General features: G+C 40.7%; 1 protein-coding gene across 1 annotated transcript; it reads left to right on the top strand.

Moving 5' to 3' along the window:
* The first annotated feature begins 6,432 nt into the window (after positions 1–6,432).
* On the top strand, positions 6,433–15,386 carry CLBA1 (clathrin binding box of aftiphilin containing 1). Its single transcript, XM_032188933.1, has 5 exons — positions 6,433–6,952; positions 10,242–10,390; positions 11,937–12,066; positions 13,333–13,446; positions 14,762–15,386. The coding sequence occupies exons 1-5, from the start codon at positions 6,497–6,499 to the stop codon at positions 14,924–14,926; spliced, it is 1,014 nt and encodes a 337-aa protein (XP_032044824.1). The 5' UTR covers positions 6,433–6,496; the 3' UTR covers positions 14,927–15,386.
* The last annotated feature ends 740 nt before the right edge of the window (positions 15,387–16,126 follow it).

Genomic DNA, 16,126 nt, shown 5'->3' with positions numbered 1-16,126 from the left:
TTTCGCCTGCAGCTCACAGGGGACTGCTTTTAATGGTGTGCCAGCCCTCCTGAGCTGCCTGGTGATATTTACTACTTCCCTGCAGAGCTGAGCTCAAAGCTGTAATTCCATTAGAAGCCTTGTGTCCCTCCTCACCAAGAAACAAGTACGGAAGAGCAGCACCCTTACTGTGTTGGAAACAGGAGCAGGCACACAGAGGGTGCCACTGCCAGTCGTGGTGGGGAGGAGGCCAAAAAACTATCTCACAGTGCAACCTCGGAGGGGTCTTCTGTGGGATCCAGGAATAGCAGCCCTGGAGCAATGCCAAAGCACTGACAGTTCTCCTGGTTTTCCACCAGGGTGATAAAGCCCACATGAGCAGCTGCTGACATGTGCTTGCTTACAAGGTGCGTGCCTGCCACGCTCTTGGTGAAGTGCAATGGGACCTCAAGACCACCTTTAATCTCCTGAAATTTATGGACTGTTGCTTGCCATACCAAGAGCAGGCATGAGGTTAGCAGCCTCCTGCTTCTGCCACCAAATTATTCTGCTACTCAGGAGACATTTTGCCCCATATAGCAAGAATTCATGAGTGCTACCTCTTCCTTAGGGCCCCAAGCTGTAGCTCCCTGAGTTTTAAGGAGGCTAAAGGCAGAAGAGAGAACAGTTGGCAAACGGGGAATAGAAAAGAAAATCTGATAAAAGAAATGAGGGGTTCAGCAAGTGGGATTGCCAACAGAAGGGAAAGCAGCTGAAGACAGGAAAGGATTTCAATCTAGAAGTGTCACTGGATGATGGAGTGGTGGCAAAGAGTTGGTGCCTCTAGCACCTGGCCCTTTATATATAGCACAAGAACCACCTCAGGATGTTGCAGGAACTCTGAAAGGTTCAAGTCTCCTTTTGGCACATGTGTTAGGTAACATGATGGGGGTTCTTCAAGTAGTGCAGCCCACATACATCTTTGGAAGACGGTGTTTCCATGAACCGCCAGAGTGAAATGGCACTTCCCTGCCTTTCCCCAAAAGTCATTTAGTTTGGGCTTTTAAAATCACTCTGAAAAACAGAGTGATTTCACACTGGTTTTCAGACTATCCACAGAAGTAAATGTGAGCTTTGTTTTGCAATGACACTTCTGGGCTGGACAGAATTGCTGAGAACAGCCACTGAACCCAGGGCACATCCATCTCATGCGTGCATCTTCCACATCCCAGGGAAGACGAGAGGGACCTAAAATACATCTTACATCTCCTGGCAAAGGATGTTGACTTTATTGTAAGTAGGCCTTTCTACAGACAGACAGTGGAGGGGTCCTGTGAAATGGCTTTTCCGTGGTCAGCACATAAAGCAGGTGCTCCAATACCTCTTTAATGTAGTGCGTAGAGGGGATGAATTACTTGCCTCGCACAGAAGCATCAATATTGTTGCCTGCATGCAAGAGACACAAGGGAGAGCTGCCACCTGCTGTTGAAAATACACTGGTTGATCCTTTCGCCAAAATACTAACTGCTAGAGGTGCCACAGAGCAAATATTTCATAGGGGTTGCAGGAAATCCGGACCCACCTTGCAATGGGGAGAAGTGTCTGCCCTGAAGCAATGCCATTCTCATTTCTCAATCAGGAAAAAGACAAAGGATTTTACTGATATTTTGAAATATCTACACTGTGACACCAACAGCAATGTGAAGCTGGAAGGTATCTCAACATTGTTGTGCCAGGAGGGAGTTTAGTGGAATTATGAACCGTACTGTCAAATTTGAGCCACAGCTGATCAATTAAACCAGTGTTTAGAGATGATCTCTGCAATTTTTTTGTTGTTTTTGTTGTTGTTGTTGTTGTTGTTTTCAAAAAAATGAGCACTCCATACTGCTGTTGAAATGACTGCTGATGTCCTAAACATCTGAAAACCTGGGTATTTACAGTGAGAAAAGATTATTACTCATCTTCTGAAAAGACAGCTTATTTACTGAAAAGTTGGTTTTGAGTCACCCAAAATTGACCTTTATTTTTACTTGCTGAATGTCATCTTAAGCCAGTGTAGATAAATGTAACATATTCTTTTTTTCAATAAAATAATATTTCTTTATATTAAAGAAATTATATTATATCCAATATTTAATATAAAGAAAATGTTCATCATTTAAATAGCAAGTTAATTTTGTTTAATGCTTCAATTAAAGGAAGAAAAAGAAATACTGAAAATACAAAGCTATTATTTGTTTGTGTTTTTACCAGGAGGGAAAATGAATGAACAAAGCAGTCATCAATATCACCTTAGTTGTTTACAGGGAACCACATAATTCAATAATTCAGGACCAGATCACTCCACAAATGAGTGAAAATTCATATTACAGTGGTGTGGTACTGATTTTCTGTGAAGGTAAATATTTTTCAGCTATTCTATTGAGCTTCTTTATTGCAAATTAGGTGGTTTTGTTTTGGTTTGTTTTTCCCTTTTCTTTTTTCTTTTTTTCCCCATAAAAGACAAAATGAAAAAGAATAATTCTAGAGTATATGTGCTGAACTCAAACAATTTTCCAGGAGGAATGGTGGCAGGAGCAGCAATAGAAGCTGCAGGTTAGTGTTCAGTTGGATCAGTCATTTGTATCAGTGAGTAGTGAGGTTCTGCTCTACTACTTGTATACATTGAAGTGTATAAATATAAGCTTATAGTCCATGCTTGAAGCTTTTTGCAGACTGATTCTTTACATAAAGACTGGCTTTATTTATTTATTTATTTATTCATTTTTAATAGAAATGATAGTTCAGAAAGAAATTACAGAACTAAAGCAGGAATTACAGGGTAAGTCTCAAACCCTGTTTTATGCCAGACAAAATCACAAGATTTACACACCAAACAAATAACAGGAATTTTGTCCCCAGTTCAGAACTCTCAGAGGGAAAAAACTGTTAATCCAGCTGCGATACTGCTTTCCATTTAAATTTTTGGCCTAGAAGAGGGTGTCATTTAAAACATGGATTTGCAGCTGCTGCACTCACAGCATTGTCTCTCAGCTGGGCTGAGTCAAGAGATGCTAATTCAGATGGGTCAGGTGGAATCCACTTTACCTCACGCTGATTCCCTCTGATTTTAAAACCTGCCCTAAATACCCAGAGGAGATATTTCTTGGGGTGATTTTGTGAGTTTTTAGCTGCCTTTGCCCGAGAATGAGGCAGTAGTAGGTGCGTCCAGCAGGTGGTGCAGCCCGTGCTCCTGTGGCCTCTGGGGCACCATTGCTTCTCCTGTAGGGACTCAGTTAGCAACTGGTGATTTCCCAGGTAGAATTTTAAGGTGTGTTCCTGCTCTTACAGAGGAGTTTCTGAGACGTGGGGCAGCTCCTGACTCTCACCAGCTCTTCCACGGCTCTGCTTACACAACTGTAAAGGCAGCTTGAATTTGGCAGGGCAGACTTGGGTTTGCCCTTCCCCTCCGGATGCAACGCGTGGTATGAGGGGAGCGTCTCAGCCTTTGCACTGTCTGTCTGCTGCCTTTTGCTTTGAGGAGTGAAAATGTAAAGCTGTGCAAAACAATCTTGGCACTGAAAAAAAAAAAAAAAATGAGCTCCCTTCAAAACTTAAGAGGGCCGCTGGAACCGCAGAGGTCCCTGAAGCGCAAACTTACTGCAGTGCAGGATGATGACTCTATCCTAAGAAGCTAACAAGTCAGAAGCTTTGGGGCTGAATCACAGTCTCGCTGAGCTGGTCGGGTTTCCTCAGAGCTGCGGGCTGCCACGGGATGGCCATGGAGGGTAAGAAATGGCTCCAAAGCAGAAAGAAAACAAACAAACAAAATCTTTCAGAGACCTGCCAATAAAGTTCTTTTGGCTCTGTGTCTGGGCGTTGTTCCCAAAGTCAGCCTCTCGCCTTCAGATAAAACACTACAGCCTGAAATGAGAGTCAGATGTGTGGGAGGGGAGCGCACGTATCTGTGCCTGGGCTGAAAAACATATGTACTGTAATGCCTAGAAAATGCTTTTTATTTTGGGCCTTGCTCCAGAAAACCTTTTTCCTTGCTTTTACAACTGTCCTTTGTTGCTTGGGACTGCCCAGAGTTTAAACCCAGCCCCGAGGACAGGGAGTTACTGCCAACACCCTGAGGGGAGGCTGAGGAGTGTTCTTTGTGCTCTTCCCTCTGCCTCGCAGATGTGGAGCACAGCCTCGGGCACGCTGCCTCCAGCCCTTCTGCCACTCTCAAGAGATGGACAAGAAGGGACAGTCCCCTCAGGCTTGGGGGTGGCCTGTCCCCAGGGACCCACAGCTTCCAGCTTTATCTGACACAGCCAGGGGGTCGAGTCCCAGCCTCAGCAAAGACAGGAGAAAGGGGACAACCTAGTCCCTCACAGGGCAAAATGAGGGAGAGAGGAAAAGATCCAGAGAGGCTGTAGCTGGCTTGTTCCTAGCATTTTATCATGGGGTTATATTACTGGGTGGATTGAGGCTTTTTTCTTGTTGTTGTTGTTGTTGGTTTTTGCTTTTTCGTTCAGTCTGTGTCCTGGAATTTTGTGATTATGTGAGAACGTTAGCTGTTCTCAAATTAAGAACAAGCATGAATCGCCACCATCAACCAGCGTGTCCTTAGCTTGCCAGATTACAGAAACTAGAAAATATGAATACTTTTTTATTTATTTATTTATTTTTATGCCATGAGTTTAAAATCGATCTGGCTCTTTCTGGAGGGTGGGAGTTGACTTCTGGCTGCCAGACAGCCGGTGGGCCTGACCCAGGGAGATGAAGGTGAAGGCTATGGGAACAGCAGAGGCCCCTGGGCACAGACAGTGGATGAGAGAAGGACCTGTTGATCCAGAGAAGTGGGAGAGGATCACAGAGTGGTTTGGGCTGGAAGGGACCTTAAAGATGCCATGTGCGGGGCCACCTTCCACAGCCCAGGCTGCCCAAAGCCCCATCCAGCCTGGCCTTGAGCACCTCCAGGGATGGGGCACCCACAGCTCCTCTGCGCCCTCAGCGCGAAGCGTTTCCTCCCGACACTGAACTATGGAGGAGCGGGGACTTCACCAGGGCAACAGCCGAGAAAGCTGAGGAGGAGGTGGTGAAGGGGAAGGCGCAGATGTGCCGGGAGGAGGTCGGGCAGGGGAGGCAGGCACACCTCGTCCCGCCCATAGCGACCTGCGGCCGCCTCCCTCCTGGGCCCGGGCCGCTGGATCGGCGGGGTAAGGCTGCTCCCCCCTGCCCGACACGGGCCTGGAGGCCAGGGGCTGGGGGCTGAAGCGAGCTCGGCTGCTGGGGGAGCCGGGCTGGGCTCGGTGTGCCCCCGGGGGGAGCCCGGAGGGAGGCTGCGGGCAGCTCCCCCCCCTCCGCCGCCGCCCCTCGGAGCCACTCCTGGGGCTGGAGGCGCCCCGGGGGTGCCTCTGCTCGGGGGTTAAACGCCGGCCTCACGGAGCCCCGGGGGAGATTGGAGGGTCCTGGGGGGCTGTGAGGGGCTGTGAGGGGCTCCCGGTGCCCGGCCCGGCCTCCCCAGAGCCCCCCCGGTCCCTTGGAGCTGTCCCCAGCCCAGGTGGGTGTGCGCCGGGGGTAGTGCCTGGTTGCTCCATCGGGGTAAGCTCGGAGGGGGAAAAAACATTAAAGAAAAAATCAAGATTTGTTCTGTTTCTCTGCTGAGAATGTCTCATAGTGACCGGTCCCTATAAAACGTGGTGTTACTGCCGCTCTGAACGCCCCCATGCCTGCCAAAAGCAACCCCTTGGTGGGAAGGATGCTTGAGGAGTTGAGATGGATCTGAAATGACAAAGGCAGCGTCGCATATGTAATTCACAGATGCCAAATTGATCTTATTAAATCACTCTTAATTGCTTAAATAGTTGGAGGCACTATTGCTTTTCACAGCATTAAGCTGCTGGTTCCTGTGTTGCTGCAGGTCACATTTGCCTCTTTGGTAATCTTTCGGACTGCGAAAGCCCAGGCAAACAAAAAGAGCCCTGTCTGCAAGCAGTCTGAGGTGGGTGAAACTGTTATAACGTTGGATATTGGCTGTAAGTATTTCTTCTTGTCTGCTGTGTGTATGCAGTAAGTACTCAGTTAAGATCCAACAACTTCTGTTAAATATTTTCCAAATGTTGTTATTAATTTCACGGTTTTCTTGTGATGTGGGCAAAATTACTTGAAATGTATACTGCAGTGCTGTGATTTTTCAGTTGCATAATACTGGAACACGTTTATTTTAACTTGAGCATTCTTTCTACTACCTTATCGACTATCTTTTCTCATTCCTACACAGCCCTTATCACAGAAGTATTTATTTACAATTCTTTCATTTCAGGCTAATATCTTACACAGAAAGTGAGACTGAATAACATACATGTGTGGATTTCTGGAGGAGAGACTGAAGGACATCCTGTTTTGATTTAGCAATGTTATTACTCTTTGGGGATGAAATGAAGAATTTGGTTATGTTTTGGAAATATTCAAATTTCTAATACAACTGAAGTTAACTAGTGTTTGGTTGTTTTTCAGTACAGATTTCAACAAGTGATGTCTAGATGTGGGTTGTTCCTTTTAAACAAAGATGCAGAACCTGCCACTAGTAGAAAGTTGTAGTACTACAGACACATCACCCTGCATGTCTGCGAGAGATCTAGCAGTTGAAGCAGGTGGTATGTCTCTCGACAGGAGGGACTATAACATGAATGAGAGGACAAATGATGAAGAAATTAGTAACCCTGGGGTAATGCAGCAAAGTCTCCCTGTAGTGAATAGCAGCAGAAGAAGTGAGGGGGATTCTGAGAGCAGTTATTGTACCTCAGAACCCAGAGGTTCCTGGGGTGATTTTGAAGGCTTCAGGGAGTCCTTAGGCAAATCAGAGAGATTCGACCATAATCCTGAAATTTCAGTGAAATCTACAAAAACTTCTGAAGGCGATACAGACTGGAATGGAGGACATTGCAGTACTTCTGCTGGTCACTTGTGTTCTGAGCCATCTCTACACAGTGGGATACAGGACGTTTCGAGCTCTTTAAATGAGGTAGGTGTTAATAGTAAACCAAAGACCAGAAATGTTTGCGTTACTGCTTCCTACATCTTAAGATCTGTATCTGAATGTCTGCTCTATGGAGGATAATGCTGTACAGGGAGAGAAACTGTCAAGCTACTTTGCAGTTAACTCAAGTGGAACAAAAGCAACTTCTTCACAGCGTTTGACAAATACTTAAGTTATCCTGGTAGAGAGCTTTAAAGAATGTAATGTGTTGCTTTGCTTCTGGAGACTAGGAATACATAAACCCTTAAAATACAATGATGAACCTTGCCCTGAAGCATGTGCAATTTAAAAGCTGGACAAAATGAACATAGGAAATAAAGAATTGGGAAGGCGGGTAGCAAAAATAGGGTGGACAAAAGTTCTCTGAATTTCCTGCAAGCTTATTCAAATAAACCAACAGAAATTTGAGTTAGAATTTGAATAAAACATTAATTTCTGTTATTTAATACACTTCTTTAATAATCCAACAGTCTTTCTGGAATTTTTGATTGGTTGTGGGTGGAAGTTAATGGAAAATGGATAAAAATAATTTAATACCATTCATTTTCTGGCATAGGGTGTCACAGTCTCTTATACAATGTTATAACTAAAATCTGAGTAAATACTAAGTTAAACAATGTGTCCTTTTAAACTGAAGCTTTTTTCTTTTTAATTATTTTAAGGGTTATACCTTGTTGCAATTAAGGTGTTTTACTGTGTACCAGACAAAGTGAAGCAAACTAACAAAGGCTAAATAAGAACGTGCAAGTACAAAACAAAATGAAAAGCCTTCATTTTTTTCATGCTGATTTAAAACACTTGTAAAATGAAGGGAGGGTGTTCAACTACAACTTTCACAGAGTTAGTCAACAGCAGTAATAATTTACTGCTTATAGTCTGCTAAATGAGTTCTGATATGTGCAGGAACTGAGAGTTTTTGGGAGACAGGTTTTCTTGTCCTTGGCTGGGAACTTATTACAGACGTCTTACTTGGGAAAGCACAACAGTGCACGTGGGGTAAGCTGTCTAGCAGTGGTAGAATGGAGATCTCAACGTACCTGGTGATGAGCTGCTGGTATGCACAAACAAGATAAATTGTTTGTTGTGCTGGAAATTCAGATAAGAAGCCTTATGCTGAAAAAAGAGGGTGCGTAAGGACTGGAGCAGAAACAGAATATAACAGTTTCTTTCTAAAAGCTGTGCATCTTAATTGTACCAAACCCTTTCCTTTATTTTTGCATTTATCAGAGTCAAAAGGAAATACCTGGTATGAGCTGAAACGCTATGGAGGGTTAATATGTTTACATTTATTTTCTTTCATTTTTTTCAGGGTTGAGAAGCAGCTGTAGAGCAGTTGATATCTTTGGATGTAGAACATACATATAACTTGTCCTTCATTCGTGAGCTTTTTGTATTGTTATTTTGAGATCATAAACTTGTCAGGTTGGGGCTGTCTTCTCTATGGTCAATGGAGAAGCACCTAGGGAGGTTAGAAGGGACTTGTAGAGATTGTCAGAAGTCTGCCCCTCATTATCTAATGCTTCAATTAATTAAATTATAACAGGCTGCAGCAGAGTTCTGTATTTTAAAATGAAAACAGTCATGGATTTCTTTGCAGTAACAGGATACTTTGTCTACATGATTGAGCAACTTTAAGGGTTTTTCATGTTAATTAAATAGTGGCCATTGTGAGTGGGACTAGTGCACTCGCTTAAGCCCTAGAGTATTCTGGTATAATAGGATATAGAGGATTTATTCAGAAAGCACAGATCTGAAATTAGTGCATTCATATTCTTATAATCAGTACAAATCTCCAAGATAAAATTATACAGTAAAATTGCAAGATTTTCTGTATTATATTGAGCACTTCATCTGGCTTGACTAAACTGTAATCTAGTGACTTGTTTGTAATTTCTTCTTACAGCTGCTGATGTTACTCTGATACAAATACCAGGCAGGCCTGTGCTTTCCTCTATTTGCTCTTTAAGAAGTATATTTTCATAGAATTTTGCCTTTCAAACATGTTTTTCCTCCATATATTATTATAAATTAACTAAAGTGATGTATAAATCAAAGTATTATGATACTTAGTGCAAGATTCAATGGATTTTATCCAGGAGTCTTTGAATGTTCCCACGGTCACCCATCATGAAGAGCAGTTTAGTAAGGTCTGTACTTCAGCGTGGGCACAAATTGTATTTCTGGAAGCATACTCAGAAGTACAGAAGCCCTCTACCTCTAGTTGATTATGCCTGCTCTTAATACTTTAAATATTCACTGTATTTGCCTGAATTTAGTATGAAGAAACTGTGGAAATAATCTAAATTTATTTCAGTCGTTTGAATTCCAATTGAAGGAACCTGTCAAACTGTGAAGTATCCACATTTATGTATTTTTTTTCAGATTAAATTGATGATTGGTAGGCAGTGAAAGTGAGCTGTCTGGTTTCATTCTCTAGTTTTCACACAACATCGCTGCTCCTGGCTTGCAGTCCTCCTGCGGGGTGTTGAAGTCAATTAGCTGCTCTGATTTAGAAAACTGCAGCTATTCCTTCTTTGAAGGAATAAAAGGAAAAAGCTTCTGGACCAGATGGCAGAAGAACATCCCTTTAGGATAAGGTGTAAATGATGTGCATTTATCTTTGTATGCACATTTTCTGGTCTTCAGATCACCTTGTTACTTCCACTAGGCCTGTTCTCATGAGTCTGGATCACTCACCTGGCTATGTTCACACCTCCACACCTCCTCCATACTGCTGCTAGAGGAGGAACAAGTATGTAAATCTGACCAAGCTTTTTAATATAGGATGGAAAAAGTTTGGTACAAACACGAGTATATAGAGACATGCTGACCCCAGCTTTGGTGGATTTGGACAGTGCAAGTATTGATTTGTAACCGTAACATTTAGTAGTTATGTTACCTTTGGCTGCATTAGCTGCGTTAGAAATGCTGTTGGCAAAATGAGCTTTAATTGGTTTTGACCTGGACTGAATTTCCTTGAGGAGAAGGAGTCTTGACTGCTAGTAGGCAAAGCAATGTGTGACTTTGTAGTTGTAAAGTTAAGAGAGCAAGGTTAATCAGAAACTCCTGGGCTCTTGCTTCTCCTGCTCTAATTCTAGGTAAATACTCAAAATGCTGAACGATGGAATCACTCCCTCTGCTCCATTAATATTAATACTAAATTTAAATACAGTTAATAATAAAATCTATGGAAACATTGTAGTCTTTGGACCAGGTCCTTCATGAACTGCGGGGCTGGCCTGTATAATATATGTAATAAGTCTGTTTTTTCTAGGCAAACCACAGCTATGAGGATATATTTAAGTTGGGCTTTCCAGAAGTCTTTGTATCGCAGTCCAGAGAGAACATAAGAAGCTTAGATCAAGTACTTCATACAAATAATGAAGATGTTGGGATTCCTGAGCTTATGAAGAATCAACTTTGGTAATGAGTTTAGATCAATAGTCACTGCCCTCCCCCCCCTCAAAACAAACAAACAAAACACTTCCTCAGCACTTAATTGCATTTCATAATTTAAAAATTTGTGGTACTTTATAACAAACTTATAAACTAAACCACTATGCTTTTTCAGAATACAGATCTTACCCTTTATGTATTGTGTTGTTAAAGGAAATGGATTGTTTTAGCTATGGGAAAGCAAGGAAGGGAATATAACAAAAGTACAAATTTCTGTTTAGAGTTTTTCCTGCTGTTGGTGTGACTTCGTATGACTAAGCTTCTGGAATGCCAGAACACCCAACAAGCAGCCTGTTCTTCCTGTTTGCTTCTCCTTTCTTCATAACACATCTGACTTAATTCCTCGTCATCTGAAGCAGGAGCATTGCTGCTGCTTCTCCTGACAACTCACCCTCATTTTTTTTTTTCCTCCCTTCCCCCTTTCGCCAGGTGGTGATTGCTCTTCATGTTAAACTAGATTTGCTTCAGAATCTGTGGTGCATCTGGCTTCTTTCCTGGGGTTGTGTTAATAGCAATTAGTATCACTTAGCTTACATTTAAGACAGCTGGAATGGTTTTGGATTTATTACATGTTTTTGAAGGATCAACAGCTTCTGAAGAGAACTGCAATTACTAAACAGTTTTGTAGTTATTCTTGCATACATTTGAGGCTTTGTATCTAGAAAGTTTTGTCATGCTTTGGAAATGTCATAAGAATTGCAAGAAATGTAATTAAAACATTTACTGTGGGCATCCCTTCAGCAAGTTCCTTGCGTATGCATTAGATCTTATTCAGTCTCAAACTTGTAGAGAAATATAAGAAATACATATTTAATATATATTTAAAAGGACTGCAGTATTATAGCAGAGTACCAACTAAAGATGAAAAAGCCTCGATATACTGTGATGAGTAACTACACAAGATCAGCAATACTTTTATGCTGCACTACATAAAAGCATTTGGATTTATACAGGATTAATACAATGTAAGATCCTGAAGTAGTACATAGAGGGAACTGTCTAATTCCCACCATTTCAGCAGTGTGTGCCTTTGGCTTCGATTCTCTATCGTGTAGTACGTCCACATCCAGACCAGATACCAGCAAGTTGACCTGTAGCAGGCTGCTGGGACACCATATTGCTGATACAGAGGAGAAAGGTCTGAGAGACAGATAAAGCAGTGTACAAAATTAATAGGGCTGAACTCTGTACCCACATATCACAGAAGTGATTAATTAATGTGTGTTGCGGGCATGTAACAACTCTGAAGTATGCTTCTAGTGCACTTCTTGTCTGAGAAGCCCAAACATACAGTTATGGTGACTGACTGTTTCCATTAATTGTCATGCAATTTTATTAGTGCATTCAGTTGATACTTTGGACGAATGTAAAAGTTGTTTTAAGACAAATTGCTTTTTAGATCGAGGGAAGCTAGTATACAGTTCTCTGTAGTGAAAATTACTAAAAAAATGATACATGTTTCTACTGGAAACTTTGTACACCTTGTAACCTCAAACTGTGTTTTCTCTCCTAGCATTGATTCTGGAAACATATGGAGAACTCTTAGAGACTTAGATAATACCTCCAGATTAAGACATCCCTGGAGTAAATCTCATTGCCAAGAAAACCTCTTGAGTGTTCTTGGAATAGATGCAAATCAAACGGTAATTGAACAAAGGTTTCCTAGTATACTAGTATAGACCTTTGATTACAAATCAATTTTGTATAAGGTATACAAGCAGATGAATGAGGAAATAGATCATGATTAGTCATAAGCTTAAAGAGAACCTTTCAAAAGGATAGCCTGATGTTTTCCCATCCTTATATGTAAGTATGTGTGAAATTGTGCTGGGATCAAATTTTGATCCTCTTTACATTGAGGTCTTCATTATGTAGCAGCCTGTTGCATTAGATGGTACAGTCAACTTTAGGAATAAAATGTAGAATTAGGTTTCAGATGTGTGTATGGTTAAATAGTTTTCTTTTTTACTCAGAGTATGAGGAAAATGGTAGTCTAATATCTTTCTATTAAGTGAAAATTGGATCTGAATCAGTGAGGCTGTTAAAGTAATTACTGCAGTAAAAACATTAAGTTTTTACTGTATATGAACTGAAAGTGTGTTCCACTTCCCTTTTCCTTAGATTACTGTCTACTTTTGCAAGGCTTGAGGAGAGAAATGTATTTTAAATTGAATTGAGAACAACAAACAGTATTGAAAATCTGTAAAAGAAATGTCTCTGTTTAATCTCTTGTTTTGAGAAGATGAAGTCATCAGGGATGCTTGAGTATTCAACCTGGTTATTTAGGTGGCATGAAGCAGTTGCTTGTGCTTCTCAGAAGTAACTGTTCCAATCGATAATTTGATTGCTGTGGTGGGGTTGCTGTGTGCAGTTTTCATTTTATGGACATATTTGACCTTTCATGCAAGTTATATACAAACAGAGTCACAGTGCTGAAGGTGTAGAACTTATACTGCACTTGACAGTCATTTTTATAGAAATGTTATCCAACAGGAGAGAATGGGAGACATTTCTCCAATGTAGTAATCTCCTCTTCTGTCCCTTGCACAAGCAGCTTAAACTGGTGTCATTACTTCTTTTTCTGTTACTGGAAAATTGTATTGCTTTTAACACTGATTTCTCAGGAATTTCCTAGTTCAGCTGAATTTCTGAATTTTATTTGTAAATCTATTTTGAAATTGTCTTTTTTAATTTTAAGTCACAATTTGATTCACATTTGTAGAACTTGTTTTGACATAGGATTTTTTTTTTAATGCAAAGGAGCACATGATAAATCTAAATACAGCTTTAGGACGTAAAATTTAGTGTTTGTTATTTGAGGGAAAACTTCTCTTTAGGTTATATGCCTAACCTATGTCTGGCTTTGCTTATAGTCATTAGTAAAGGAAATTTAACTTTTGCTTTATTAGGACTCTTCAAAGAGCCAGGATGATATTTTTGAGGAATCAAATGTTAAAGATAACGAGGACTCTGGATTTGATGGATTCAGTATTAATAACTGCAAAGCACTGATCCAGACCAAGGTAAGAATTGCTCTAAAAGTAAGTACTTTGGAAAAGCATACAGTGTATTTTACATGTTTGGGTCAGCTGTTCTGGGTCTGTCCCCTCCCAGCTCTTGCTGCACCCCCAGCCTGCCTGCTGGCAGGAGAAAGTGAGAAGCTGAAATGTCCTTGGCTTGGTGTAAGCACTGCTCTGCGACAATTAAAACATTAGCGTGTTATCAGCATTCTTCTCATCCTAAGCCAAAACATAGCACCCTACCAGCTACTAGGAAGAAAATTAACTCTGGCCTAACTGAAACCAGGACAGCAGCCTGGATTGGTCAAGCTGTTTACCGGTTGAGAGAGAGCAGCAATATGTAAAAGAGGCAGGATGCTCTGATGACAAAGGAAAACTGTCAGGTTAAAGGATCACTGAGGTCCTGATGTCGATCACTGAGAATGATCACTGCGACTCACTCTTCAAAAATACAGTAAGGGAGACATCAGAAGCAAAATTGGTAAAAGAAGAAATTTCATTCAAGTTCGCGTTTCAGATGTTCAGAATGATTCACATTTGGTTTGTTCTCTATAGAAGACAGGAACTACCTAAGAGGAAGGTAGAATTGATGTTACAGTTACAAGGCCTTAGAACATTAATATTTTTAAGCTATGTTACCAAACACAAAGAGAATTCTTTCTTTTTACTAAAAGATTGATTTAGGATCAATATTCTAGTACAAGTTCCCTTCTTCAGTGGAGAATAAACTTGAGCAAGTGTTGCTGCTGTGGGGTCATGTAGTTTGAAGTACGTTTTCATTGCAATGTTTATTGTATTTGCAATGTTTATTACTATTTACTGTATTGGACACTAAAGTATACTGTTCTGGGAACCTTGTACTTAAGAGATGATAGGTTGGAGAACTCAGAAAGAAAATCAAGAGAGACTATTGAACATATTCCTTCCTAATTCAGTTCTGCTTGGATCATACTAGCTGACACATACTTGGAGCTTTGGAAGAAGTGATTCAAAGTGAATTAAGGAGGAGTAAAAGTAGAAAGAATCATGATACAAAGTTAAGGTAAATAGATAAATTTATTCTGGAGTAGCCTCTGAAGGGAAAGAACAAGCTCTGAAGCTTCATATCTCAAACCAAAACTCGTTAGAAAATGTATGTTGACACCCTAATTTGGAAGCAAGTTAAATCATATGATGGGATCTTTTCCATTTATCTTCCTGGTTATGTCCTTTTTTTATGCTGATTTTATGAAGTCTGTCTTAAAAATAAATGGAAACATGCTAAGTGATGAACTTACTGTAGTATGGAAAAAATTAACGTTTTTATTTTTTCATTCAGCTTTCTGTATCACCAGATTCCAGACATGACCTTTTCACCTGCAACCTTTTTTTGAAAACCACATCATCAAATGGAAACAAGCAATATATAACAATCCCAAGAAAGAAGCACATTTTCACTACCCAAAACCTAAAAATGAAATTTTTCAATAATGATATTTGTTGAACCAAGTGCACTTTTTAATTATTTTTTTCGTTCTGTTTGAACTGAATGCAGTTCACCTTCATTTTCTTACTGGCTTGGTACTAAAGACTACATGTGTTCTTCAGGAAAGTGACAGGTACCTAAAGCCACGTTATTAGAAAGTATTTATCCTATCTAGTTGTGAAGTCAAAGCTGTAATTTTGTCCTGCTGAGTTTTGCTGCTGAATCATGTCTCCTACAGTAAGTCCAGCTGCAATCACACTTTAAGAATTGTCTGGTGGACTACTGTTCTGAACTACTGATCTTTCAGGCCTGAATGCCTTTTTGATAATAAACCTGTTTACCCTGCCAAAATCTAAACACACCTCACGTGTGTTGTGAAGTGTGCCTTGTTACCATCTCTTCTATTTGGTCCAGTCAGGATCAGCTGAGATCTTGTACTTTGCCACTGCTTAGCACAACAAAAAGTGAGCCTTCTACATCCTGTGGCTTTTGTTGGGGTTTAGGAAGATAGAACTTCTATGTCTGATAGAGCCTGCTGCGGTAATACGGGTAGTATCAGTGGCGTGACTGGATTCATGGTGTTTTGAGCTGGTGTTGGTTTCTAACTGAAATAAATCATACCTCTGAGGCTGATTGTAACCAGACTTTTGGATTCGTTCAGCTACCAAACACTTGCACCATCCATAATCATGCTTGTTAAAGCTTAACAGCAGTGTAGTTCAGGACTTGTACTGCACAGCACTGTAAGCTGTGGCTGTAAGCCTTTTACAATTTCACAGTAATTATCAACTGTTGCCCACCTTCCTGCACTTTGCTGACATTCATATAATTCATTTGTCCTTGTCCATTAGCAGCTTTATTTATTCATTGATAATACCTTTTATGCAAGTTACTCGTTTATTTACTGTTCTGGCCATTCTGAATATGGGAACTTTGCACAACTTCTTATTTTAAGGAAGTTGCTAAGCCTGATGGCTTTTTGAACAGAATGCTAAAGCACTACGACAGATACTCTATGTATTGAAAGCATGGAACAAACTTTGATATTCCAGAACAAAGTTAATTAATGATATGCCTCATATATTCTTAGAATTAAGAAACTGGCAGATTCCAACTCCTAATCTAGCAAACTGTTCAGCAGTGAAGTTATAACTGTTATAATTTACTGAACTTAAATAATGTTTATGATATCTCATTGCTATTACCATAACATGAACT

The sequence above is a fragment of the Aythya fuligula genome, chromosome 5, assembly GCF_009819795.1.
Source record: "Aythya fuligula isolate bAytFul2 chromosome 5, bAytFul2.pri, whole genome shotgun sequence".
Taxonomy (NCBI): Eukaryota; Metazoa; Chordata; class Aves; order Anseriformes; family Anatidae; genus Aythya; species Aythya fuligula.
Note: the sequence above shows the minus strand (reverse complement) of the source record. Positions and strands in the feature narration are given on the sequence as shown.

What these genes read in the sequence shown, in the direction of transcription:
- CLBA1 (XM_032188933.1), top strand. Translation starts at nt 6,497, where the DNA reads ATGCAGAACCTGCCACTAGTAGAAAGTTGTAGTACTACAGACACATCA. An exon ending in CTTATGAAGAATCAACTTTG is followed by an intron (nt 10,391 to 11,936) that starts GTAATGAGTTTA and finishes TTTCTCTCCTAG; the next exon opens with CATTGATTCTGGAAACATAT. An exon ending in AAGCACTGATCCAGACCAAG is followed by an intron (nt 13,447 to 14,761) that starts GTAAGAATTGCT and finishes TTTTTCATTCAG; the next exon opens with CTTTCTGTATCACCAGATTC.